This window comes from Saccostrea echinata, unplaced genomic scaffold (assembly GCF_033153115.1).
Source record: "Saccostrea echinata isolate AGI-Se365-2 ecotype Australia unplaced genomic scaffold, CSIRO_AGI_Sech_v1 ptg000054l, whole genome shotgun sequence".
Classification (NCBI taxonomy): domain Eukaryota; kingdom Metazoa; phylum Mollusca; class Bivalvia; order Ostreida; family Ostreidae; genus Saccostrea; species Saccostrea echinata.
Window position 1 is genome coordinate 68631854 of NW_026889803.1, and position 26127 is coordinate 68657980.

At 37.4% G+C, this 26127-nt stretch overlaps 1 protein-coding gene across 1 annotated transcript; it reads left to right on the forward strand.

Moving 5' to 3' along the window:
• LOC133171572 (pre-mRNA-processing-splicing factor 8) lies at positions 1-26087 on the forward strand. Its single transcript, XM_061306342.1, has 43 exons — positions 1-105; positions 2042-2218; positions 2372-2540; positions 2750-2914; positions 3180-3395; positions 4689-4901; positions 5160-5285; positions 5620-5725; positions 5940-6130; positions 6350-6469; positions 6670-6859; positions 7389-7508; positions 7636-7770; positions 8282-8491; positions 8843-9076; positions 9399-9488; positions 9705-9868; positions 9980-10106; positions 10600-10792; positions 11177-11364; positions 12580-12744; positions 12915-12988; positions 13336-13482; positions 14092-14302; positions 14601-14717; positions 14822-15156; positions 15332-15424; positions 15668-15803; positions 16144-16313; positions 18360-18489; positions 18726-18872; positions 19341-19501; positions 19649-19840; positions 20818-21055; positions 21393-21521; positions 21719-21907; positions 22307-22405; positions 22632-22825; positions 23065-23446; positions 24190-24330; positions 24693-24832; positions 24985-25187; positions 25378-26087. The coding sequence occupies exons 2-43, from the start codon at positions 2044-2046 to the stop codon at positions 25530-25532; spliced, it is 7080 nt and encodes a 2359-aa protein (XP_061162326.1). The 5' UTR covers positions 1-105; positions 2042-2043; the 3' UTR covers positions 25533-26087.
• Positions 26088-26127: the final 40 nt, after the last annotated feature.

Consider the following 26127-nt stretch of genomic DNA (forward strand, 5'->3'; position numbering starts at 1 on the left):
ATTTACGTGAGACGCCATTGCGGCGAGGAAGATGAACGATGTGCTGAAAACATAGAACACGTGCCATTTAAAGTCAATTAATCAGTATTTAGAAAAAAAAACGAGGTAGGCATAAATGCTGTTTATATATTTTTTGGTGACAATAAACGAATGAGACAGGAATGTGATGCATTTGGTGGAAATGTGTGATTTAACTACACTGACTTGCTTTGTTGAACAAGTTAAAGTTGACATCGGATATTTAATAAATAAGTAGGCCTACATCATGCTTTCTTTTTGCAGAGGGTCTAGCACATTTAATTTCTGTCGTGTAGTAATTTATATAATCCCCACAAATTGATCTTCTGACATGGAACACAGTAACAACACAACTGGTTGTTCCCAAGTTTCATAATGTCTGATATCCATATACAGTGAAATCTCGAATTCAGTGGTACCGAGAAAAAACTTCGAGATATCTGAGGATTTGAGATATTCAGGATAAAATACTTAAAGAATAAGGGGTTAGGTCTTCCAAATCACTTCGACATATCCATGGTATTCGAGATATCACAGCGTTTTTTTTTTCCTTATATAACTGGTACCGATAAATGTTACCATTCCCAATGCCAAAAAATGTTAACTTTTCCCAATTTTGAGATTAAAAATTCCCAATTCAACTGCCAACTGTGAATTTTTATTTTGTTTATAAATATCATAAATCCCCATCAAAGAGCTTAAAAAGTAATCTCAGTGGAGATTCGGCTGGGCTAGATATTTGGTCTGACGCCCACCGAATCTCGGGACAGTCCTTCATAATTCATGTCTGGGAATTCAGCCCCAACTTTGGCCATCTATATATAGAATTGTTCACCTAGGCGACACTGTCGTTCGCTTCAATTAAGTCATTTAGTTGTTTAACTCTCTGTCACTATTACTTTCACATTGCTTACCGTCTAGGCATATAAATTCCACCATAAAAACATTCACTAAAATCTCTGTTCAAAATATGGCTCCCCTGACGTAATTGTTTATCTCCTCGCACTAAAGAGTTCCTACAGTCTGTTTTCATTTATGTGATACTGAACCTTTACTGTGGCTTTTAAGTATTTTTGATAGAAATGAAAACAGACCATAGAGGAACTCTTTAGTGCGAGGAGATAAACAATTACGTCCGGGGAGCCATATATTGAACGGATATTTCAGTGAATGTTTTTATGTTGGGATTTACTTGCCTAGACGGTAAGCAAGGTAGAAATAATAGTGACAGAGAGTTAATTAAACTACTAAATGACTTAATTGAAGCGAACGGCAGTGTCGCCTAGGTGAATAATTCTTGCTATAGCCGGCCGAAGTTGGGGCTGAATTCCCAGACATGAATTATGAAGGACTGTCCCGAGATTCGGTGGGCATCAGACCAAATATCTAGCCCAGTCGAATCTCCACCGAGATTACTTAAAAAGGAATAACTTGTGGCAAACAAGTTTTTCTGCAACCCTACAGTTTGTTAGATTGAACCCCAAGAACTTTAGGAACTTCTGAGGGATCAATCTCCTAAACAGTGGCCATACAGAAAATCTTGTTTGATTTTGATGAATGGTATTGCCATGGTTACTAAAAATAGAAATTTCTGTGAAATACAAATGGTTACTCCTCCTATAGTTTTAGTCTGATTTCAATATAATTTGGCACACAGGTAGATTACATTAACATACATAATTCTGTATATCGGTTTTCGATTTTGTTGAGCAGTTTTGACATGGTTACAAAAAAAAGAAATTTCTGTGAAATTCTTTCAGAACACTAATCCTCCTAGAGTTTTAGTCTGATTTCAATATAACTTTTCACACAAGTAGACTACACTAAGGTGCATCATTCTGTGTATCAATTTTTGCTTGCTGCATTCAATTATTAAAGTCAAAACCTATTGGTGTTAGAAGTAAGGGAAATATTTGTTTCAAGTAGTATGGGTTTAAAGACTCTTAACTTACTATCACACACCAGAAGCTTACATTACAAATGTTCCTGTATGTATTTCGAAATGTTGATTATTTTGCAGCAGCAATGGCTTTTCCATACCTGATTGGACCAGGTGGTCAACCTTTCATTATACAGCAGGTGCCCCTGATCCAACAACAGGTATCTGTGATTCCTCAACAGCAGGTGCTGCCTCAGCAGTCACAGACAGTACCCCCTAAAGTGCCTGATTACATGTCAGAGGAAAAACTACAGGAAAAAGGTAGTTTGAACAATCTTCATTTTGACTAATTGTGACCATGACAAATTTCCATTGCTTAGAATTAAAGTAAAGACTAATGTAAAATTTTTATACATCAAGTTGAAGAATTTTTACCTGGAGAAGTTTCACTTAAATTTATATTGGATATTTTAGCACGAAAATGGCAGCAATTACAGTCAAAACGATACAGTGAGAAGAGAAAGTTTGGTTTTGTCGATGCACAGAAGGAGGACATGCCTCCTGAGCATGTACGAAAGATTATCCGTGACCATGGTGATATGACAAACAGAAAGTTCAGACATGACAAAAGAGTTTATCTTGGGTATGTATTGTTGTAACTGTTATATCTAGTGCTTTTATAATGTGTCTTAATATTGTATTGAAGTGTTTTATGTCACTGGAATCATAAGTCATCAGATTTTGTTTATTAATGCTCTATTTCTGTGCAATCTCATCTTTCCTCAAATATGCCAAACTTAAAAAGTCAAAAATCAACTTTAATGAAGCAGCGTACTCTACTTTCACTTTCAGGGCTCTGAAATACATGCCTCATGCTGTGTTGAAGCTGATGGAGAACATGCCCATGCCATGGGAACAGATCCGAGATGTTAAAGTTTTATATCACATCACAGGAGCAATTACATTTGTCAATGAGATTCCATGGGTGATAGAACCAGTTTACATTGCTCAGTGGGGGTAAGTTTTAGTTGATACTATACCAGTAGAGGAACCAGATTACATTGCTAGAGGGGGGAGGGGGTTGGGGTATGTTGTAGATGACAATATACTAGTAATAATTTTTTTAAGAGTTCAGGGTCAATTAAATTGGAAAAATTATGGTAGTTTACCATGTATGTTGTGTAAAAGTTATTCATTAATTGTGAACTAAAGTTAGATTGATGGCTCAAGTGTTGTTTACAGCTATGATTATTAAATATTATTTTGCGATATCATTAAACAGGACAATGTGGATCATGATGAGGCGAGAAAAACGAGATCGGCGTCACTTTAAGAGGATGAGATTCCCTCCATTTGATGATGAGGAGCCACCGTTAGACTATGCTGACAATATTTTGGATGTGGAACCGCTGGAAGCTATTCAGATGGAACTTGACCCAGAAGAAGATAAACCTGTCATGGAGTGGTTCTACGACCATAAACCACTTGTAGGCACAAAGTATGTAGTTGTGAACTAAGCCAGTCAATTAAGTAATCATGTAGATACCACTTGTAGGCACAAAGTATTTTGTTGTGAACTAAGCCAGTCAATTAAGTAATCATGTAGATACCACTTGTAGGCACAAAGTATTTTGTTGTGAACTGAGGCAGTTAATTAAATAATCATATAGATGTAATTTATCACATGCATTTATACAGTTATGTTTAAAAGTGGTTCTGTTACATTTATACAGTTATGTTTAAAAGTGGTTCTGTTACATTTATACAGTTATGTTTAAAAGTGGTTCTGTTACATTTATACAGTTATGTTACAAAGTGGTTCTGTTACATTTATACAGTTATGTTACAAAGTGGTTCTGTTACATTTATACAGTTATGTTACAAATTGGTTCTATTACATTTATACAGTTATGTTACAAAGTGATTCTATTACATTTATACAGTCATGTTACAAAGTGGTTCTATTACATTTATACAGTCATGTTACAAAGTGGTTCTGTTACATTTATACAGTTATGTTACAAAGTGGTTCTATTACATTTATACAGTTATGTCTAAAAGTGGTTCTGTTACATTTATACAGTTATGTTACAAAGTGGTTCTATTACATTAATGATGAGTGGGAACAAAGTAAGCGAGTGATAATGTAACTGTTCAGATGTAATATATCAGTCACATGTGATCACTGTTTAAGGAGTGGATCTATAATTATGAGCCACTTATAGACTTGTTTTTATGTAGAGTTAATTATATGAACATGTACATTATTGACACTCTTAACTTTATATATTCACTACCAATTTTAGATATGTAAAAGGAAGTACGTACTTCATATACATTCACTCCCAATTTTAGGATATTTAAATGAAATATGTACTTTATGCACTCGCTCCCAATTTTTGATATATACATATATAAATGTATATTTGATATATAAATGTACATTTATATATAAATGTATGTTATATATTCACTCTCAATTTTAGGTATTTAAATGAAGTACATCATACATTCACTCTCAATTTTAGGTATTTAAATGAAGTACATCATACATTCACTCTCAATTTTAGGTATTTAAATGAAGTACATTATATATTCACTCTCAATTTTAGGTATTTAAATGGCAGTATGTACTTTATATATTCACTCTCAATTTTAGGTATTTAAATGGCAGTATATACTTTATATATTCACTCTCAATTTTAGGTATTTAAATGGCAGTATGAACTTTATATATTCACTCTCAATTTTAGGTATTTAAATGTACATACTTTATAATTCTCAATTTTAGGTATGTAAACGGAAGTACATACAGGAAGTGGAACCTGAGTCTGCCTATCATGTCCGTCCTCTATCGTCTTGGTAACCAGCTACTGACCGATCTGGTGGATGAGAACTACTTCTATCTGTTTGACCTGAAGTCCTTCTTCACAGCAAAAGCTCTGAACATGGCCATTCCTGGTGGTCCAAAGTTTGAACCACTGGTCAAGGACAAAGAGTTGCAGTAAGTACTTACTTTTCAGTACTCACTACACTAGAAAAACCTAGTTACTTGTCAGTACTCACTACACTAGAAAAACCTAGTTACTTGTCAGTACTCACTACACTAGTAAAACCTTGTTACTTGTCACTACTCACTACACTAGAAACCCCAGGCTGTATTTAAAATTAATGTGAAGCGTTTATCATTAAAAATAATTTGTTTTCATTGATTTATTTTTATTTATTTATTTTTTGATATTTATGACTGTATTTCTTGCAGAGATGAGGACTGGAATGAATTTAATGACATCAATAAGATCATCATTCGTCAGCCAATCAGAACAGAGTATCGCATCGCCTTCCCATACTTATACAACAGTCTACCCTTCCAAGTCCATCTGTCTTGGTAAGACTATGTAATAGTAATGAGAAAAAAGAAAATGAAATTATGGTTTGTGATGTAAATCTGATCAATAGGTCGATGTCTGTCCATCAATCTGTGTTAACAATTCAGATAAATTCTTTAGCTCTGTTGTCGATGATTCAAAGTAAAATTTAACTTTAGGTTAATAAAGATGGGATTTTCAGTGACCACGAATGGAATTCAATACCTTTGTTCTTTCTATTAGAAAATGAAATAAAGGCTGGAAATCAGTAGATGATACGCATTAACCTGTGTTTTGGAGGACCTATCAGTACTATCATCTACATAAGTTATTAATGGATTATTTTTTTCATAGGTATCACACTCCAAATGTTGTCTACATTAAAACAGAGGACCCTGACCTTCCTGCATTTTACTTTGACCCTCTGATTAACCCCATATCACATCGACATGTCTCCAAGGTAACCAACTCCGTTTGAATATTTGAATCCTACTGTTTGCCTTATGATGACATTGTACAAGATAGAAGAAAAGAGCTCTGTTGTTGAATGTAGCTGTAGTTGTTGGAATTAATGTATATCACTGTAGAGTTAAATTTGATGATCACATTCAGATTTTACATGTAATCTCTTAAGACTGTGGCTGGGATTTTAACTGATGGTGTTGACTTTGTAGAGTTCGGAGCCCCTGCCTGATGATGATGAAGATTTTGAGTTGCCAGATTATGTCCAACCGTTCCTCAGTGAAACTCCTCTGTATACAGACAACACAGCCAATGGAATTGCACTCATGTTTGCCCCCCGGCCATTTAACCTGAGGTCAGGAAGATGCCGAAGAGCAATTGATGTCCCTCTCGTAAAAACATGGTAGGTGTCTGTTTACGGTTTTATGCATTATAGAGATGATTAAATAGATCATAAGTAATTAAAAAAAAATTATTCTGAAGCCTTCTGTCCAGAGTTTTTATTTTTCATAGAGAATAGATTTGAATCAACTTTTTTTTTTTTAATTTAAATGTGTATGTATTACTTTTTTAAATACATTAAGATACTCTTTTATGCCTTTACCCTTCCCTCCCCTATCAGGTACAGAGAACACTGCCCTGCAGGAATGCCTGTCAAAGTACGAGTGTCCTACCAGAAACTTCTCAAGTACTTCGTTCTGAATGCACTGAAACATCGCCCTCCCAAAGCTCAGAAAAAAAGGTGAGTTAAAACAAATACAGTAGGATCTGTCTTCCTAGTCTGTTTTAGTGGCCTAACTGTTGTTTAGCTTCACATTTACAGTTTAAGTAACTTGGAGGCTTTTTGTCTTGTATATGGCCTCAACTACTAGTTTTACATTTGTATAATGGATACGTATTCGTAGATATCTGTTTTACAGTCAACACTTTGATTATTTGTAGATACCTATTTAAGTCATTCAAAGCCACCAAGTTTTTCCAGACCACTCAGCTTGATTGGGTGGAGGTTGGTCTACAGGTCTGTCGCCAAGGTTACAACATGCTTAATCTGCTTATACATCGCAAGAATCTCAACTACCTACATCTGGACTACAACTTCAACCTGAAACCGGTCAAGACACTGACCACAAAAGTACGTAGAAGTTTGTAATCAGTACCAGAATCTATGTTTTTTGAATGATCCTGTGTTAAGTAACGTTGATGATGAAGTCATGTGACGGGCGGACTGAGCTTGCTGCTGAGTGTCACAGAATCTGATAATGGATTGCTATGTCATATTCATGTATTTAAAATTGTTCCATTGTTGAAGAAAGAAGCAAAGTGATCAATTGATTTTATTCTTTTCTGAGCATATGGTTATAGCTCCTTTTAATATTAATCTGTCTTCCATTCTGACTGTTTTGTGGAAAAATTAAGATTAAAGTTCTAAATGTTCCTGGTTGTTTTCACTTGGAGGAATACTTAGTCTCATGGACATTATACAATGTATATAACACATGCTGAAAAACATGTTTTATCATAGACAAGAAAGTTTGTCTTTTTAGTAAAATTATCTTTAATGATGAGATTAATATTGTCATAAGATACATGTAATTATTACAGGAATATTTTGATTGGTTAGATATTTTGATGTCATTGACGAAATATCTTGTCATGTATAGGAGAGAAAGAAGTCTCGGTTTGGTAACGCTTTCCATCTTTGCCGTGAGATTCTGCGACTGACCAAATTGATTGTGGACAGCCATGTCCAGTATCGACTGGGAAATGTGGATGCTTTCCAAGTAAGTCAAAATAGGATATATATGGATTTATTTTATAGAGTGAATTTTATTAAACAAAAAACACCACGTTCTACGACAGTGAGATATTCCTTAGAGTAGCTTTATTATTCCTATGTGTATATTACAGCTGGCTGATGGAATTCAGTACGTGTTTGCTCATGTGGGACAGTTAACGGGGATGTACAGATATAAATATAAACTGATGAGACAGATCCGAATGTGTAAAGATCTTAAGCATGTCATCTACTACAGGTTCAACACGGTAAGTCAGTCCAGGGTTTATTCTGTAAATCAACAATCCGAATATGTAAAGATCTTAAGCATGTCATCTACTACAGGTTCAACACGGTAAGTCAGTCCAGGGTTTATTCTGTAAATCAACAACAGCATCTTAGATCTTTATATTTCCATGAGGCAGTTTACATATTTATTCATCAGACATCAATTTTATGTATTTTGGCCCAAGTCTGCCTAGATAAAGTTTTACTCAACAAAATCTCCATGTTATTTATGAATATGAAACCATCATTTGATGGTGGTTGTGTTGTTTAAAGGAAGAAAAGATTTCATTAAATTTTTCCCGTGGAAAATTCCTATCCTCAGGAATGCATTTGAATACTAAATTAAATACTAAATTATACATAATACTACAAGTGTATGTTTATTTTGAAATTTAGTTTTGTAACTTACAGGTAAATGTAAGATTGCTTCAACTCTGTATTTTTGTAATGCTTGAAATTCTTTGACATAAAACATCCGTTTATTAAATACAGGGCCCTGTGGGTAAAGGACCTGGGTGTGGATTCTGGGCCCCAGGCTGGAGGGTGTGGCTGTTCTTTATGAGGGGAATCACCCCTTTGTTGGAGCGCTGGCTTGGCAACCTGTTGTCACGTCAGTTTGAGGGGAGACACTCCAAGGGAGTGGCCAAGACAGTGACCAAACAGAGAGTGGAGAGTCACTTTGATCTGGAGCTGAGAGCTGCGGTAAGATGTGAACCAGAAATGTTCATTGTAAGATGTGAACCAGAAATGTTCAATGTATGATGTGAACCAGAAATGTTCATTGTAATTTATGATCTGGAAATGTTTAATTAAAGTTAAGAACTTCAGCTTTGAGACTGCCATAGAGAGTCCGGGACAATGTTAGCAAAAATCTTGAGACATGAGACTTAAGTTATGTGAAACCCATAAGACTTGAGGTTCTTAAAGATATGAGCTTGAGAGTAATGAGACATTCATACATGCAGTTCCTGTTAGGGGAGCAGGAATCTTGAGACAAGCTATTTTATTTCTGGCAATTTAGATATGAGTTTTAGAGTCTAAATATTTTTTTAGGTTATGCATGACATTTTGGACATGATGCCAGAGGGAATCAAACAGAACAAGGCGAGGACTATTCTTCAGCATCTCAGTGAGGCTTGGAGATGTTGGAAAGCCAACATCCCCTGGAAAGTCCCTGGTCTACCCATCCCTATAGAAAATATGATCCTTCGATACGTCAAGGCGAAGGCAGACTGGTGGACAAACACTGCTCACTACAATAGAGAGAGAATAAGGAGAGGAGCTACAGTAAGTATACACTTACAACATTACAAACATAAAGGAGGGGGAAGGTCAAAAAAAACAGAATGGGGCAACTGTGTATATCTACCTAATGTCAGATAAAAAAAAAAAAAAGGAAGTGGACTGTAGGTACATCTGACACTAAAGTGGAGATCATTATATGCATACCCGCTTGATATCTCACAGAAAGCAGGGAGGGAGGAGACAATGTACCCACATAACATCTATAAACTAGAGAGGGATGGTTATTAACATGGAAGGGAAAATTGTGCTCTTTCTCAGAGAAACAATTCAGGAGAATGTAAATAAAATGTACTCTTTATTCTAGGTGGACAAAACAGTCTGCAAGAAAAACTTGGGTCGGTTGACTCGTCTGTATCTGAAGGCAGAGCAGGAGCGACAGCATAATTACTTGAAGGTAGGTTAGATACCTGTCGTTACTGAAGACAGGTAAAATATTTCTGAATTTATGGAGATAATTACCTAAAGAACGATTGATATTTATCTCACAGGAGCTTCAGTTGATAATTACCCAAAGGAAAGTGATTTTCTGAATGTAGATAGATAAAAAGCCTAATTTATTTTCTGGTTTATGTTTTATACAGTATATGAAATGAATATGACATTTTGACAGGATGGACCCTACATCACGGCAGAGGAAGCTGTTGCCATTTACACCACTACTGTCCATTGGCTAGAGAGTCGGAGGTTCTCTCCCATTCCTTTCCCCCCGCTGTCCTACAAACACGACACGAAGCTCCTTATCCTGGCGTTGGAGAGACTGAAAGAGGCCTACAGGTACGGACATGCATCACCCTTCCCTAGTGGCTAAAGGAAAAATCTGTACCAAACTTATTTACTTGTATGTTTGTATGTATTTTATATAATATTTGTTTGGTGTTGTTTCAGTGTAAAGAGTAGATTGAACCAGTCTCAGAGGGAAGAGCTTGGTCTGATAGAACAGGCGTATGACAATCCTCACGAAGCCCTCTCACGTATCAAACGTCATTTACTGACACAGCGAGCTTTCAAGGAGGTAAGTGAAGGTTTCCAGGTCAAGGTTAATGGAAACTTGGAGATTTGGGATTATGGAGGTCAATGTTATTAGAAATTTATAGATTAGGGGTTATGAAGGTCAAGGTTACTGGAAACTTGGAGATTGTGGGTAATAGAGATCAGGTTACTGGAAACATGGAGATTGTGGGTGATAGAGATCAGGTTACTGGAAACTTGGAGACTGTGGGTAATAGAGATCAGGTTACTGGAAACTTGGAGAATAGGGGTAATTGAGTCTAGGAAATTAGAGCTTGCTGTCAACACAGCTACAGATGAGATTGGCAGCTGATAAAGCAGATATTGAATGATGGTGTGGCTTGACAGCTGTATGGGATTTGTGATCACACTCAGATTTATTGTATTGGTTGAGTGATATCTGTCTTTATAGGTATATCTTTAGTTATATCTTTTCAGGTGTGATCATTTCAGGTTTTATATTATGCATGTCATTTAAATTGTACCTGTGTTTGTAGGTGGGAATTGAGTTTATGGATCTGTACAGCCATCTGATTCCTGTGTATGACGTGGAACCTCTAGAGAAGATCACAGATGCCTACTTGGACCAGTACCTGTGGTACGAGGCTGACAAACGAAGGCTGTTCCCGCCGTGGATCAAACCAGCGGACTCTGAACCTCCACCTGTGCTGGTCTACAAGTGGTGTCAAGGTCAGTATACAGAAAACGTATGAGTGGCTTCATGCTCTGTGTAGGTAATGTACAGCTAGTGTCAAGATCATTATACAGTACATGTAGATCCATGTGTTGAACAAGTCATGATCTGTGTAAATATCAAACAGATTAGGACTTCAAAGTGTATAGATAATGCATGTTAAAATAAAAGTAAAAAAAAAAGGGGGGGGGGGGGAGGTAAAGCTTTTTGAATGACAAAGTAACTCTAAAGCATTATAGCCAAAGAATATTACTATACATTTTACAAATTATGTCATACACATTTGTCTTGTGTACTGAATAGATTTAGTGAAGTCTAAACTCATATTAATATCAAGTCTTTGTGTTATAAGTTTACAATAATCAGTGTGTATTTTACAGGTATCAATAACCTACAGGACGTCTGGGAAACAGGGGAGGGGGAGTGTAACGTCATGATGGAGACAAAGTATGAGAAAATGTACGAGAAGATAGATCTGACGCTGTTAAACAGACTTCTACGTCTGATCGTGGATCACAACATCGCTGATTACATGACAGCCAAGAACAACGTGGTCATCAACTACAAGGTAATTGAGTTGGCAGAGTACAATGGAAAAAAATGTCTGCTTAATAAGCCCTTATGAAAAGAGCTTTGTTGTAAAAAGGATGACTGCACTTAAGGACAGGCGAAATTTGCGACAAAATAAACTTTCAAAACAAGCATTTTTTCTTTCCATTGCAAGAATGGTCAACATCCAATCTACAACTTACTGTAATTACGTGTAATAAAAGTGTGTATTTACGAAGTTCGAATCTGTTTTCAAAGGCAGGGGTCATCACAATTTCTTGAATCTCCGTTCGATAATGAGGACGCCCACTTTTTTACTGACTTCATGCATAGTCAGCGCATGTTTGTCTATTGTTCTACGTTTAACAGTAGTTGTATATTTGCATAAATAATAATGTGTCAAAAGGAGATTAATAGACAAACATGCGCTCATGGTTAAAAAGAGAAAAAAACTGCTTCTTCTTACATTCGCTCTCTGTGTTGTAACCAAGGGTTGTGACATGTTGAATATAATAATTCACCACGTGATTTTTTACCCCAGGTAACTTTGTGAATACTAAATTCCGTCACGTGACTTGTAAGGTAGCATGTTTTGTGCTTACTAGGACATTGTGTTCGAACACGTTAAGTCATCTGGCATTGATATGAAATCTGCTTTAATTACATTGACGTGCTCCTATTATTAATTTCATTTTGAAACCTTTGTCAGTAGTGTATTTGTGCCATACAGAATGGAGAGGAGATTGGAAAGAGTGATCACGTTCTTTTTTCAAACAAGTCATTGTTATTTATCAAGTCTAATTTTAGACCCATTCTTACAATGTTAGCTCCACCTCTCATGCATATCTTATGTTCAATCAAGGGCAGGTAAGTGTAAATTCTCTATAATTGGAAAGCAGTAAGGACAAAAAACATTGAATCATTTTATTGTATCACGGTCTAAAATCATTTTAAGATTTAAATTTAGTTCCAAATTGACAGGATTCTTTCATAAACATACAAAAGTGAAATAAGGTTTAGATATAAAAGCAACAGAAGCAACCGAAAAAGACCCAAAAACCGGCGTTAAGTGCAGTCATCCTTTCTATTGAAAATTTTATTGCAAAAGATTGACTAATTTATTTATTTCTTATTGCAAAGTTTTGAATGTTTGTTGATAGACCTTTCCCACACACCTTAAATTCATAACTTGTTTGGAAGTGATAAGGCAGTAGTATGAGTGATCTACTTTTAGGACATGAACCACACAAATTCCTATGGAATAATCCGTGGACTACAGTTTGCCTCCTTCATTGTCCAGTACTATGGACTTGTCTTGGACTTGTTGGTCCTAGGTTTACACAGAGCCAGTGAAATGGCTGGACCTCCTCAGATGCCAAATGATTTCCTGACCTTCCAGGTAAAATCTTGTGTTATTGTAAAATGTGATGATGGCTATTTCTGTGTTTTGGTATTACAGTTTATGTATTTTGTGTCGGTTTAGATGTAATTAGCTCTTTCACTGAAGGAATGTAATGGCAGTCCTTATGATTTTGTATTAAAATGATTTATTAAGATTTTATTTTACAGGATGTCGAGACAGAATCAGCCCATCCTATCCGTCTGTACTCCAGATACATCGACAGAATTCACATCTTCTTTAGGTACTGTCTAAAAAAGACAAGAATACTGTATACAGGAAAAATTTTGCCCCTATTTTATTTTCGTTCCTTTTGCCCTTTTTGCAAGTGGGCAAATTTAAAATGGGGCGAATTCAAAGAAAACCACATATCTCTTAACACAACTCTGTCTTGGCGAATTTAATATGGGGCAAACTTGTTTGAAAGAGTGAAATGCAAAAATAACATGGGTTGAAAATAACCCTGTATACAGTATCAGATAAAGATTCTATATTAATATATAAAAAGAGATATCAAAATTTTAAGGTAGGACGTATATCACTGGAAGGTCTTAAGATAGGAATATTTATGTTTGTTTGTGTTTTTGATAGATTCTCAGCAGATGAGGCACGAGACTTGATCCAGCGATATCTGACAGAACACCCAGACCCAAACAATGAAAATATTGTGGGTTACAACAACAAAAAGTGCTGGCCCCGGGACTCTAGGATGAGATTGATGAAACATGACGTCAATTTGTAAGTCAGATAAATATTTATAAATAGGTAAAATAAACAGTCACTGATGAAACATTACGTCAGTTTGTAAGTCAGATAAATATTTATAAATAGGTAAAATAAACAGTCACTGATGAAACATGACGTCAATTTGTAAGTCAGATAAATATTTATAAATAGGTAAAATAAACAGTCACTGATGAAACATGACGTCAATTTGTAAGTCAGATAGATATTTATAAACTATCACTGATAAAACATGATCATAATTTGTAAGTCAGATAATATAATTATAAGCAGTTTAGCAAATAATCTTGGTGTAGGAGAAATATATTTAGTATCTGAAGGCCTCAGTGTTGAGTTTCTTAAGAACAAGTTTCAGTTAATGTAATCAATCTCTCAAGCATAACCTGCTCTACAGTGCCAGTTTAATCTGGTTTAAATATGCAGTATAAAATACACATAAAATCTGTGATGATATTTTCCATCATTGATTCAAAATTTGGTCATTAAAGAGGCATAGCACTCTGATTAAATGTTTTAAGTCAAGATTCTACAATATGATTATGATTTTAGGGGCTGTGCTGTGTTTACATTTTAAACATTTACATGTAATGATTATGATTTTAGAGGCCGTGCTGTGTTTTGGGACATTAAGAACCGTCTCCCACGATCAGTGACTTCTATTCTATGGGAGGAGAGCTTTGTCTCTGTGTATAGTAAAGACAATCCTAATCTTCTGTTTAACATGTGCGGCTTCGAGTGCCGAATTCTGCCCAAATGTCGCACAACACATGAGGAGTTCACGCACAAGGATGGAGTCTGGAATCTACAAAATGAGGTAAGACTTGGCATCTTACAGAAATCTTTATAGTATAGCCATGCTAGTTTTAACCATTATTTATTAGGTTTAAGTTAAATCCTAGGAAGAACCAGTATAAAGTCTGTTTGTCAGTATTTTAGTTCATTCCATGCACCAAAATGATGGACAAAAAATTATCTGGAATCTTTCTGCAAAGATATAGATATATATATATATATATACACATGGAAATTGAAAATGTACAGTATAAGAAGGACAGCTTAGTTATGCCTCTAATACTGGGTGTTTATGTAATTTTGTGTGTGGTTTTCCTAAGGTGACCAAAGAGAGAACTGCCCAGTGTTTCCTAAGAGTGGATGATGAGTCCATGTCCAGATTCCACAACCGAGTACGACAGATTCTGATGGCATCAGGATCAACAACATTTACTAAGGTAGGATAATATTAATGTTAGTCAGAAAGCTACTGAAGACCTGTGTTAGTTGTAAGATGTACATGTATATGTGTTAATACTAAATGATTATATCCTGTCTTCAGATTGTGAACAAGTGGAACACAGCCCTGATTGGTTTAATGACCTACTTTAGAGAGGCCGTAGTGAACACGCAGGAGTTACTGGACTTGCTGGTCAAGTGTGAGAACAAGATTCAGACTCGTATTAAGATTGGACTGAATTCTAAGATGCCCAGTAGGTTCCCCCCTGTAGTGTTTTACACCCCTAAAGAGCTGGGCGGTCTGGGTATGTTGTCCATGGGACACGTTCTAATTCCTCAATCAGATCTACGCTGGTCCAAGCAGACAGATGTCGGAATCACTCACTTCAGATCTGGTATGAGTCATGATGAAGATCAACTTATTCCCAATTTGTACAGGTCAGTTAAAACATGTTTTCACTTTGTTAAGAATTGTTGATGATCTGAGGTTTGTTCCATCCATGCACAATATTCGGGTTATGAGGGGAAGACAGAACTACATTTAAAGATTACTTCTCCCAAGATAAGCATTATTAATGTTTAATTTACTTTAATATTTATCTTTTGTGAATAGATACATCATGCCCTGGGAGAGCGAGTTTATTGATTCACAAAGAGTGTGGGCGGAGTATGCACTGAAGAGACAGGAGGCCAACGCACAGAACAGGTAGGAGTTATACTGCATTCAGTAGAGTAATTGTCATAGGATCTTCATGCTATAAGAGAAGTTAGTCAATAAGTGGGGGAGATCAAACCTGTACTGTATATCAATTGTGATCTGTGATTACAATGCACTTTATATAGGATGTTTTATTTCCAGTGCTTTGAGTGTATGTTTTAAGTATGTAATTATTTCAGCTTTTTGTGTTGTGGCTATACATCTTTCTAATGATTTGGATTTGTTTTGTAGGAGATTAACCCTCGAGGATTTGGAAGACAGCTGGGACCGTGGTGTTCCCAGAATTAACACTTTGTTCCAGAAGGACAGACACACACTGGCGTACGACAAAGGTTGGAGAGTTCGCACAGAGTTTAAAGCCTTCCAGGTAAGTTAAAGGGGAGAGCATTATTTGGTTAAAAAATAAAATGTCTTGTTAGTAGGTGAAAATCATACTTTTTGTGGAACATTAAATATTATGGAATTGAAATAAAGGGGTTTAATTTGAACAAAATCAGGGTTTACTTGTGCTTATACAGATTACAAGTTTAGGAGTTGCAGGAATTCAAATCATTCGAGGTCTCTAGATTAACTTTATTTTCTAGGTATTGAAGCAGGGTTAAATCACTGTTTGCATTTCAGTTGTTGAAACCTATCACAATATACAACTGTATTACAGGTGTTGAAGCTTTGTTAACAAACAGTTATATACTTTAACTTTGTTTCAGGTATTGAAGCAGAATCCATTTTGGTGGACTCACCAGAGACATGATGGAAAGCTGTGGAACCTAAACAACTACAGAACGGACATGATACAGGCCCTGGGGGGTGTGGAGGGAATTCTGGAGCACACACTGTTTAAAGGGACATACTTCCCCACATGGGAGGGTCTGTTCTGGTGAGTAGTACTTACAGATATGATACAGGCCCTGGGGGTGTGGAGGGAATTCTGGATCACACATTGTTTAAAGGGACATACTTCCCCACATGGGAGGGTCTGTTCTGGTGAGTAGTACTTACAGACATGATACAGGCCCTGGGGGGTGTGGAGGGTATACTGGAGCACACACTGTTTAAAGGGACATACTACCCCACATGGGAGGGTCTGTTCTGGTGAGTAGTACTTACAGATATGATACAGGCCCTGGGAGGTGTGGAGGGAATTCTGGAGCACACATTGTTTAAAGGGACATACTTCCCCACATGGGAGGGTCTGTTCTGGTGAGTAGTACTTACAGACATGATACAGGCCCTGGGGGGTGTGAAGGGTATACTGGAGCACACACTTTTTAAAGGGACATACTACCCCACATGGGAGGGTCTGTTCTGGTGAGTAGTACTTACAGACATGATACAGGCTCTGGGAGGTGTGGAGGGAATTCTGGAGCACACACTGTTTAAAGGGACATACTTCCCAACATGGGAGGGTCTGTTATGGTGAGTAGTACTTACAGACATGATACAGGCCCTTGGGTGTGTGGAGGGTATACTGGAGCACACACTGTTTAAAGAGACATACTTCCACACATGGGAGGATCTGTTCTGGTGAGTAGTACTTAGAGACATGATACAGGCCCTGGGTCATACTTCCCCACATGGGAGGGTCTGTTCTGGTGAGTAGTACTTACAGACATGATACAAGCTCTGGGTCACACTTCCCCTCATGGGAGGGTCTGTTCTGGTGAGTAGTACTTACAGACATGATACAGGCCCTGGGAGGTGTGGAGGGTATTCTGGAGCACACACTGTTTAAAGGGACATACTTCCCCACCTGGGATGGTCTGTTCTGTAGAGTAGTACGTACAGACATGATACAGGCTCTGGGACATACTTCCCCACATGGGAGGGTCTGTTCTGGTGAGTAGTACTTACAGACATGATACAGGCCCTGGGGGGTGTGGAGGGTATACTGGAGCACACACTGTTTAAAGGGACATACTTCCCACATGGGAGGTCTGTTCTGGTGAGTAGTACTTAGAGACATGATACAGGCCCTGGGTCATACTTCCCCACATCATGGGTGGGTCTGTTCTGATGAGTAGTACTTACAGACATGATACAGGCTCTGGGTCACACTTCCCCACATGGGAGGGTCTGTTCTGGTGAGTAGTACTTACAGACATGATACAGGCCCTGGGAGGTGTGGAGGGTATTCTGGAGCACACACTGTTTAAAGGGACATACTTCCCCACCTGGGAGGGTCTGTTCTGGTGAGTAGTACATACAGACATGATACAGGCCCTGGGAGGTGTGGAGGGTATACTGGAGCACACATTGTTTAAAGGGACATACTTCCCCACATGGGAGGGTCTGTTCTGGTGAGTAGTACTTACAGACATGATACAGGCTCCCCACATGGGAGGGTCTTCTGGTGAGTAGTACTTACAGATATGATACAGACTCTGGGACATACTTCCCCACATGGGAGGGTCTGTTCTGGTGAGTAGTACTTACAGACATGATACAGGTTCTGGGACATACCTCCCCACATGGGAGGGTCTGTTCTGGTGAGTGCACTGACAAGGGGACATAACTAATTTAATTCAGCAGTAACTCTACACAGGGTACATAACAGACACATTTCAGCTATACTTTCCTCATTGTTCATACATTTAACTTTATAAATCTCAAGAATGAAGCATTTCACATTTCAGGTTAATTAAACTAATCACTAACATCTGAGTAAAAGTCAACAAATTTTTTCCGTGTTTGAAGCTGTGGCAAAGTGATAATATTTTTGGATGATTTAAGTTTTCCTCATTTTATTTCATGTACATGATAAGGTGTGTGAGAGAATGAATTGATCACATATAAAATTGTTTTCTGGAGAATATTTCTGAGAAGTAGGAAGCATATTAATTTGTATTTTAGTTAAGAAGTTTAAGGATTAAAGCTAGATTGTTTTTGTCTTGTTAATGTGACCCTTAATCAAGCTGTATTGCAGGGAGAGGGCCAGTGGATTTGAGGAATCCATGAAGTACAAAAAACTGACCAATGCCCAGAGGTCAGGTTTGAATCAGATCCCAAATCGTCGCTTCACACTATGGTGGTCACCCACCATCAACAGAGCCAATGTAAGTGTTGATACGTGTTAATTGGTTCACAAACATAGCCGTCAGATATGGTGCTAATATAAATAAGTTCTGCAATGAATATTGAGTCATATACAATGTATATTCTTAGAGATTGATTACTCACATACTGAAAAGGATTCTGTTTTTTGGAAGCAAAAGAAACATAATACATGTGTGTGTATAGAACAGAATTTTCTCATACGACCCTTAACAGATTTGTAAACTATTCTTTCAAGGTATATGTGGGTTTCCAAGTACAGCTGGACTTGACAGGAATCTTCATGCATGGTAAAATCCCCACCCTGAAGATTTCCCTCATCCAGATTTTCAGAGCTCACTTGTGGCAGAAAATCCACGAAAGTGTTGTCATGGACCTCTGTCAGGTGAGGCATGGATCTAATGGTTTTCTTACAAAACAATTCATATAGTGCAGTAAAACACTATACAAATGTATATAGGTTTTAGGGTAGTATAATAGTCCTTTGAAGTTTTCTGTAATTGAGTAAAGCTGACTGTTGACCATGTATTGTTTACCATTTGTGAAGAACAGAATAAGTGACAAAATGAGAAGCTCCCAGACAGACAAACAGACTTTACTAAAAGATTGGAGAAGTTTTAAAAATGTCAGATGTAACTGCTAAACTTCTGATCTCTGAATAATTTCAGTTGGTCCTCATGTTTTAGTAAGGTGTGTCTGTCTGTGAATCTCCATCTTTATTAATGTCTGTTTGTCTGTCTGTGAGCTTCTCATCTTTTAGTTATGTCTGTCTGTTTACCTCTGATCTTTCAGATATGTTTGTCAATCTTTCTGTTCACTGATGACTTTTGGTTATGTCTATCTGTCTGTTTAGGTGTTTGACCAGGAGCTGGATGCCCTGGAGATTGAAACTGTTCAGAAAGAGACCATCCATCCCCGTAAATCCTACAAAATGAACAGTTCTTGTGCTGATATTCTCCTTTTTGCTGCCTACAAATGGAACGTGTCCAAACCTTCACTGCTGGCAGACTCAAAGTAAGTCAACCAAATTCAAAACTTCTTAACTGATGCAGACATGATGACATGTACTTACTTGTTATGATAACATTGTAAATGATGAAGCCTTCCATATCATATGGGCAGTTTTCCAAAATGCTAATTTTGTCTAATGTTCTCTGTTAGGGATGTTATGGACAACACCACCACACAGAAGTATTGGATTGATATCCAGCTGAGATGGGGTGACTATGACTCGCATGACATTGAGCGCTACGCTCGAGCCAAGTTCCTTGATTACACCACAGACAACATGAGTATCTATCCGTCCCCTACAGGCCTGCTGATTGGTATAGATCTGGCCTATAACCTACACAGGTATGGATATCAGTTATAAGGTACAAGGTTAGGGTAAAACATCCCCGACAGGCCTGCTGATTGGTGTAGATCTGGCCTATAACCTACACAGGTATGGATATCAGTTATCAGATACAATGGTTAGGGTTAGACTTCTGTCCCCTACAGGCCTGCTGATTGGTGTAGATCTGGCCTATAACCTACACAGGTATGGATATCAGTTATAAGGTACAAGGTTAGGGTTAAACATCCCCTACAGGCCTGCTGATTGGTATAGATCTGGCCTATAACCTACACAGGTATGGATATCAGTTATAAGGTACAAGGTTAGGGTTAAACATCCCCTACAGGCCTGCTGATTGGTATAGATCTGGCCTATAACCTACACAGGTATGGATATCAGTTATAAGGTACAAGGTTAGGGTTAAACATCCCCTACAGGCCTGCTGATTGGTATAGATCTGGCCTATAACCTACACAGGTATGGATATCAGTTATAAGGTACAAGGTTAGGGTTAAACATCCCCTACAGGCCTGCTGATTGGTATAGATCTGGCCTATAACCTACACAGGTATGGATATCATTATCAGGTACAATGGTTAGGGTTAGACTTCCATCCTCTACATGACTGGTATAGATCTGGCTCTAAGGCCATAAAACTTTCGACAGCTCACAAGTCTCACTTCTTTTTGTAAAAGTGAGACTGAGATCAAAAGTGAGCTTGTCTAAGTTTTATGGCCCCAAAGCCAGGCCTATAAACCTTAACAGGTATTGATATCAGTTATTGTGTACATTTACAGGTTGTTTACATTAATTATTATTTAGCACAATTAATTATTGACTGCTTAATTATGGTTTTCCAACTTAAGTATGACATTTAAATAAAAGCAGTAATAACAATAGTTTTTGTTCATATTCCTTGGTTACAAGATATATTTTGTTTCCAGCAGTTTATTTTGACTGGTTCCTTATCAGTCTTTGCTATTTTGTATTTCAGTGGTTATGGTAACTGGTTCCCAGGTTGTAAACCTTTAATCCAACAAGCCATGGCTAAGATCATGAAAGCTAATCCAGCTCTGTACGTCCTGAGGGAGAGAATTCGTAAGGGACTCCAGCTGTATTCTTCTGAGCCCACTGAACCGTATCTGTCATCTCAGAATTACGGCGAGCTCTTCTCCAATCAGATCATCTGGTTCGTGGACGACACAAACGTGTATCGAGTCACTATCCACAAGGTATGGTTCTCTGTCATTAGTTTCTAATTAAGTTGGCAGTATTTCTCCATTATAAACCTGCTTGGTTGAAATTAAGACCATTTAATCAGAGATGTGATCATATGACCAGATTGAAAATACAATTTTTCGATGTTTTGGGTTTCTGAAATGTCAAACTGAGCGCATGTTCAACTGATATATGGTATAAAAGCAATAAACCAGAACCTTGTTTCTATGTTTGATAACCATGAGCCTTACTGAATACCTTGAAGACTCACGTCATGAATTTGTTACGATGTTTTGCCAATTTTTCAACTAAAGCAAAGTATTTTGATGTGCAAGATTTTTTGTGTTTCAGACTTTTGAAGGGAACTTGACCACTAAACCAATCAATGGTGCCATCTTTATCTTCAATCCTCGGACAGGACAGCTGTTCCTGAAGATTATTCACACCTCTGTGTGGGCAGGCCAGAAACGTCTTGGACAGGTGAGTTTAAGTTTGAACAGGAGCTAAAATCATTATTAAGCACTTAGATACAGTAAATCTTAATTCATATTTTATCTTTGGCATAATTGATATCGTATTACACTAATTTTAATGATGCCTTCATTTTAGTTCTAAGGCAGAGCATTTTAAGCATGCCTTAGTGATTGTGTGTATAAACATTTTGCTGTTTTTTGTAGCTGGCCAAATGGAAGACCGCTGAGGAAGTGGCAGCTCTGATTCGATCACTGCCAGTAGAGGAGCAGCCTAAACAAATCATTGTGACTAGGAAAGGAATGTTAGATCCTCTGGAAGTCCACCTGCTGGATTTCCCCAACATTGTCATCAAGGGCAGTGAACTCCAGCTACCATTCCAAGCCTGTCTTAAGGTAAGGGAGATAACTTATTTGGGAAGATGTAACAAGGGGACACAATTATTTTTTTTCTTCAGAAAAAGTGAATTTTGACAATGTTGTTGAATTCAACAATAGTTGCTGAATTTGACAGCTCAAAATTATGTTTAAACACTGCAAGAACAAGAAACATGATGCCAGGAAAGACAGTTAAGTTTTGGAAAAATCAGGAGAAAGTTGTTATAAGAAACTGCAACATAGATATATTTGAAGGAGTACATGTATGTATAGAAGGCAGCCAGAGCAAATAGCTCTTAGTTTTATACACAAAAGAAATTTTTATTGTCGAAACTTTTCAACATAGTACACATGTGTAGAGGTAAAGTCAGTTGGATTGATGAATTTTAACAGCTTATTTGCCCTCTGTTTTGACAGGTGGAGAAGTTTGGAGATTTAATTCTGAAAGCTACTGAACCTCAGATGGTCTTGTTTAATCTGTACGACGATTGGCTGAAGACTATTTCCTCTTACACGGTAAGTATTTGAAAGACTGGTCTTGTTTAATCTGTATGACGATTGGCTGAAGACTACTTCCTCTTACATGGTAAGTATTTGAATGACTGACACGTGTCGACGCACTTGATTCAGTGGAAGCTGCCTTCCGTGAAAAGCCCTAAATAGGATACACTGCCAAATGTAATACGTTTACAGTATATGATTCAGATTTCTACATGTAGTTATTTTATTTCTGATTATACAGGCATTCTCCCGTTTGATTCTGATCCTGAGAGCATTACATGTAAATAATGACAGGACAAAGGTCATTCTTAAGCCTGACAAAACGACCATCACTGAGGCTCATCACATCTGGCCGAGTCTGTCTGATGAAGAGTGGATGAAGATAGAAAACCAGCTCAAAGATCTCATTATGGCTGATTACGGCAAGAAAAACAAGTAAGTAAAGGAAAAAAAAGATTTGTGCGCTCTAAGGAGATCATATGGAAAGTGTTAAACAAAAAAAGGACAAAATGAAACCAGACCCTCTACATCTTCAAATTAAGAAATGAATTTTGAAAACTTGCTGTATGTTAAAAGAGGATTTATAGATTTGAGAAGACATAGAATTTCTGTTCAGATCTCCGAAATAGATCTACATTTAATTATTTATAAAATATATATATTTTTCCTTTCAGTGTTAATGTAGCATCCCTGACTCAGTCTGAGATCCGAGATATAATTCTGGGAATGGAAATCTCAGCTCCTTCAGCTCAGCGAGTACAGATTGCCGAGATAGAGAAACAGACAAAGGAGCAGTCTCAGTTGACGGCAACAACAACACGTACTGTAAACAAACATGGAGACGAGATCATTACATCCACTACCAGTAATTATGAGACCTCCACATTTGCCTCCAAGACTGAATGGCGAGTTCGAGCCATCTCAGCCACGAACCTTCACCTGAGAACTAACCACATCTATGTATCATCAGATGACATTAAGGAGACTGGCTATACATACATTCTGCCCAAGAATGTACTGAAGAAATTTATCATTATCTCAGATCTCAGAGCTCAGGTAAGTTTGAGGAAATATGTTATTTATGGTCAACTCTTTATATTAGGGCCCCCAGTCCCTGAAATTCATCCATATTAATCCTAAATTATAAAAAACCACATTTTGTCAGAACAAGCAGTTGGGATCAGTATTTCTGTATGTTTAAATAATATATTAGTAAAACATAGTTACAGCAAATACTTTATAATGAATGCTTACAGCAAAGTGATTTTAATTGCCTATAGTTTTATGAAATTATAAAAAATTCTTTACAATGAATCAAATTTGTCCCTGGGTTTTTGCTAGACTTGTTTTACTATATTTCTTCCCTTTGCACCTCTGCCTTGTATTTCACCAACAGGGTGCCTATGCAGTGACCTCTATTCAAGTTTCTAGGTTAAAAGTTGAGGTCAATATGTCTTTTTGTAAAATCTTTGTCTGGAGCAAATTAACTCTCCTTTTGGGCTGATGCTATACTTAAAGAGTTGTTATACTTAAAGAAAAGGATATATATTGACCTTGAACTAAGCCTCCAGATTAGAGGTCAGGGTCAAATAGATCTTTCTGTTAAATCCTTATGTAGAGATTAAATTTTCTGACCTTTATCAATTAGTCAAAGAATAGAATGAAGAGAGTGCAGTTTTTTAACCAAGTCGAAAGTAAATTGTATGTGATTTCCTAAAAGCAGAGCCTTTTGAGATGATCAACATGATACCTTGTCTCTGATAATGCTAATGTTGAAATCTGTATGTTTTCTGTTCCAGATTGCTGGTTACCTGTATGGAGTTAGTCCCCCAGACAACCCTCAGGTGAAGGAGATCAGATGTATTGTGTTACCTCCACAGTGGGGGACACATCAGACAGTTCACCTGCCCCACCTTCTCCCCAACCACGAGTATCTCAAGGTATGTATCATCTCCCCAACCCCCTCCCTAACCACAAGTAAGCTCATCAGACAGTTTAACTCCCCTATCCCCTCCCCAACCACAAGTATCTCAAGGTACGTATCATCTCCCCCACCCCTCCCCAGTCACAAGTAAGCTCATCAGACAGTTCACTTGCCCCACCTCCTCCCCAACCACAAGTATCTCAAGGTATGTATCATCTCCCCCATCCCCTCCCCCTCCCCAACCAGAAGTAAGCTCATCAGACAGTTTACCTCCCCTATCCCCTCCCCAGCCACAAGTATCTCAAGGTAGGAAAGGATGATAGTATTAACCACATTAAGTCTGTAGATTAAATGATGTATGTGGTGGTGCATTTGTAGGAGATGGAGCCCCTTGGATGGATCCACACCCAGCCTAACGAGTTACCACAGCTGTCACCGCAAGACATCACCACACACGCTAAAGTGATGGCTGACAATCCATCCTGGGATGGAGAGAAAACAGTCATTATCACCTGCAGGTAAATACATGTAACTGGTGTAAGGCCAAGCTCTGCACTGTAACTGATTCAGGGAACACGTCTTGTACTTTTTTTAGCATGGCAAAAGTTTATTATCAATGAATGTTTCAATAACATGATCTAAATCTGTTTTAATTCCTTAATTCTTTAAGTTTTACCCCTGGGTCCTGCTCCTTGACTGCCTACAAACTAACCCCCACGGGCTGTGAGTGGGGACGACAGAACACTGACACTGGTAACAACCCCAAGGGTTACCTCCCCTCCCACTACGAGCGTGTTCAGATGTTGTTATCTGACAGATTCCTTGGATTCTTCATGACTCCCTCTGAGGGCTCATGGAACTACAACTTCATGGGTAAGTGAAAATACTTTGTAGACTGTATCAATCAATTTCTCTCAACGTGCTCATTTTTATTGTAGAAAGAATAGGTGGCTGATCATGTAGACATATTCAGTTACTATGAAATAGAATAAATTGTACTGCTGAAGATTGTCTAGTTTAGTTTTGTTGGATTCTTTTGTTAATGCTTCTGATACATTTGTAGGAGTACGACATGATCCTAACATGAAGTATGAGCTCCAGCTGTCCAATCCTAAGGAGTTTTATCATGAGGTTCACAGGCCATCACACTTCCTCAACTTCAGCTCGATGGACGAGGCTGACCTCCCAGGGACTGATCAGGAGGATCTGTATTCGTAAAGCTAGACAGACTAGACTCACCCTCCAGGAGATCTGTACAGATGTGATAGAGAACAGTTTTTTTGTGATTTTACTCCATCATAAATCATCCTGACAAATTTATTTAACTAAACTGTCTAAAAAAATTGTGTACAAACTATAACTGTGTTACAGACTTCATTTTACTTTGTAAAGATGAACTGATTCATTGTTGTGTCGACATCACTTTCATTTTGATTCTTATTTCTGTTATTGGACTCGATGCAGTATAAAAAAATAGCTTTATGTTGCACAGCAATGTACTTGTAAATACTGTGGATATTTCCTGCACAGGAAAATAAATATGATTCGTTCGTAGTACTCTTAATCTGATAGTACTTGTATTTATTAATATGGATTATTACAGCATAGAATTTTTTTTCTTTTCACATTAAGTAGAGATGCTAATTTACATATTACTTCTATGTGACAAAACATTGTAAATATCATTTGATTCTTTTCATGAAGTATGGAGCACTGTGCTGACATCTGAAAAATTGTCTGATTTTTGGGTGGTAAATAAATTTTTATTCTTTATGAGTATTATTATTGTAATTTTTTTTATACAAGATGAATA

Excerpts from the sequence above, each read along its gene's own strand:
- LOC133171572 (XM_061306342.1), top strand. The coding sequence starts at position 2,044 with ATGGCTTTTCCATACCTGATTGGACCAGGTGGTCAACCTTTCATTATA. Across the intron at positions 8,492-8,842 it reads ATCTGGAGCTGAGAGCTGCG|GTTATGCATGACATTTTGGA; the intron begins GTAAGATGTGAA and ends ATATTTTTTTAG. Across the intron at positions 9,077-9,398 it reads GAATAAGGAGAGGAGCTACA|GTGGACAAAACAGTCTGCAA; the intron begins GTAAGTATACAC and ends TCTTTATTCTAG.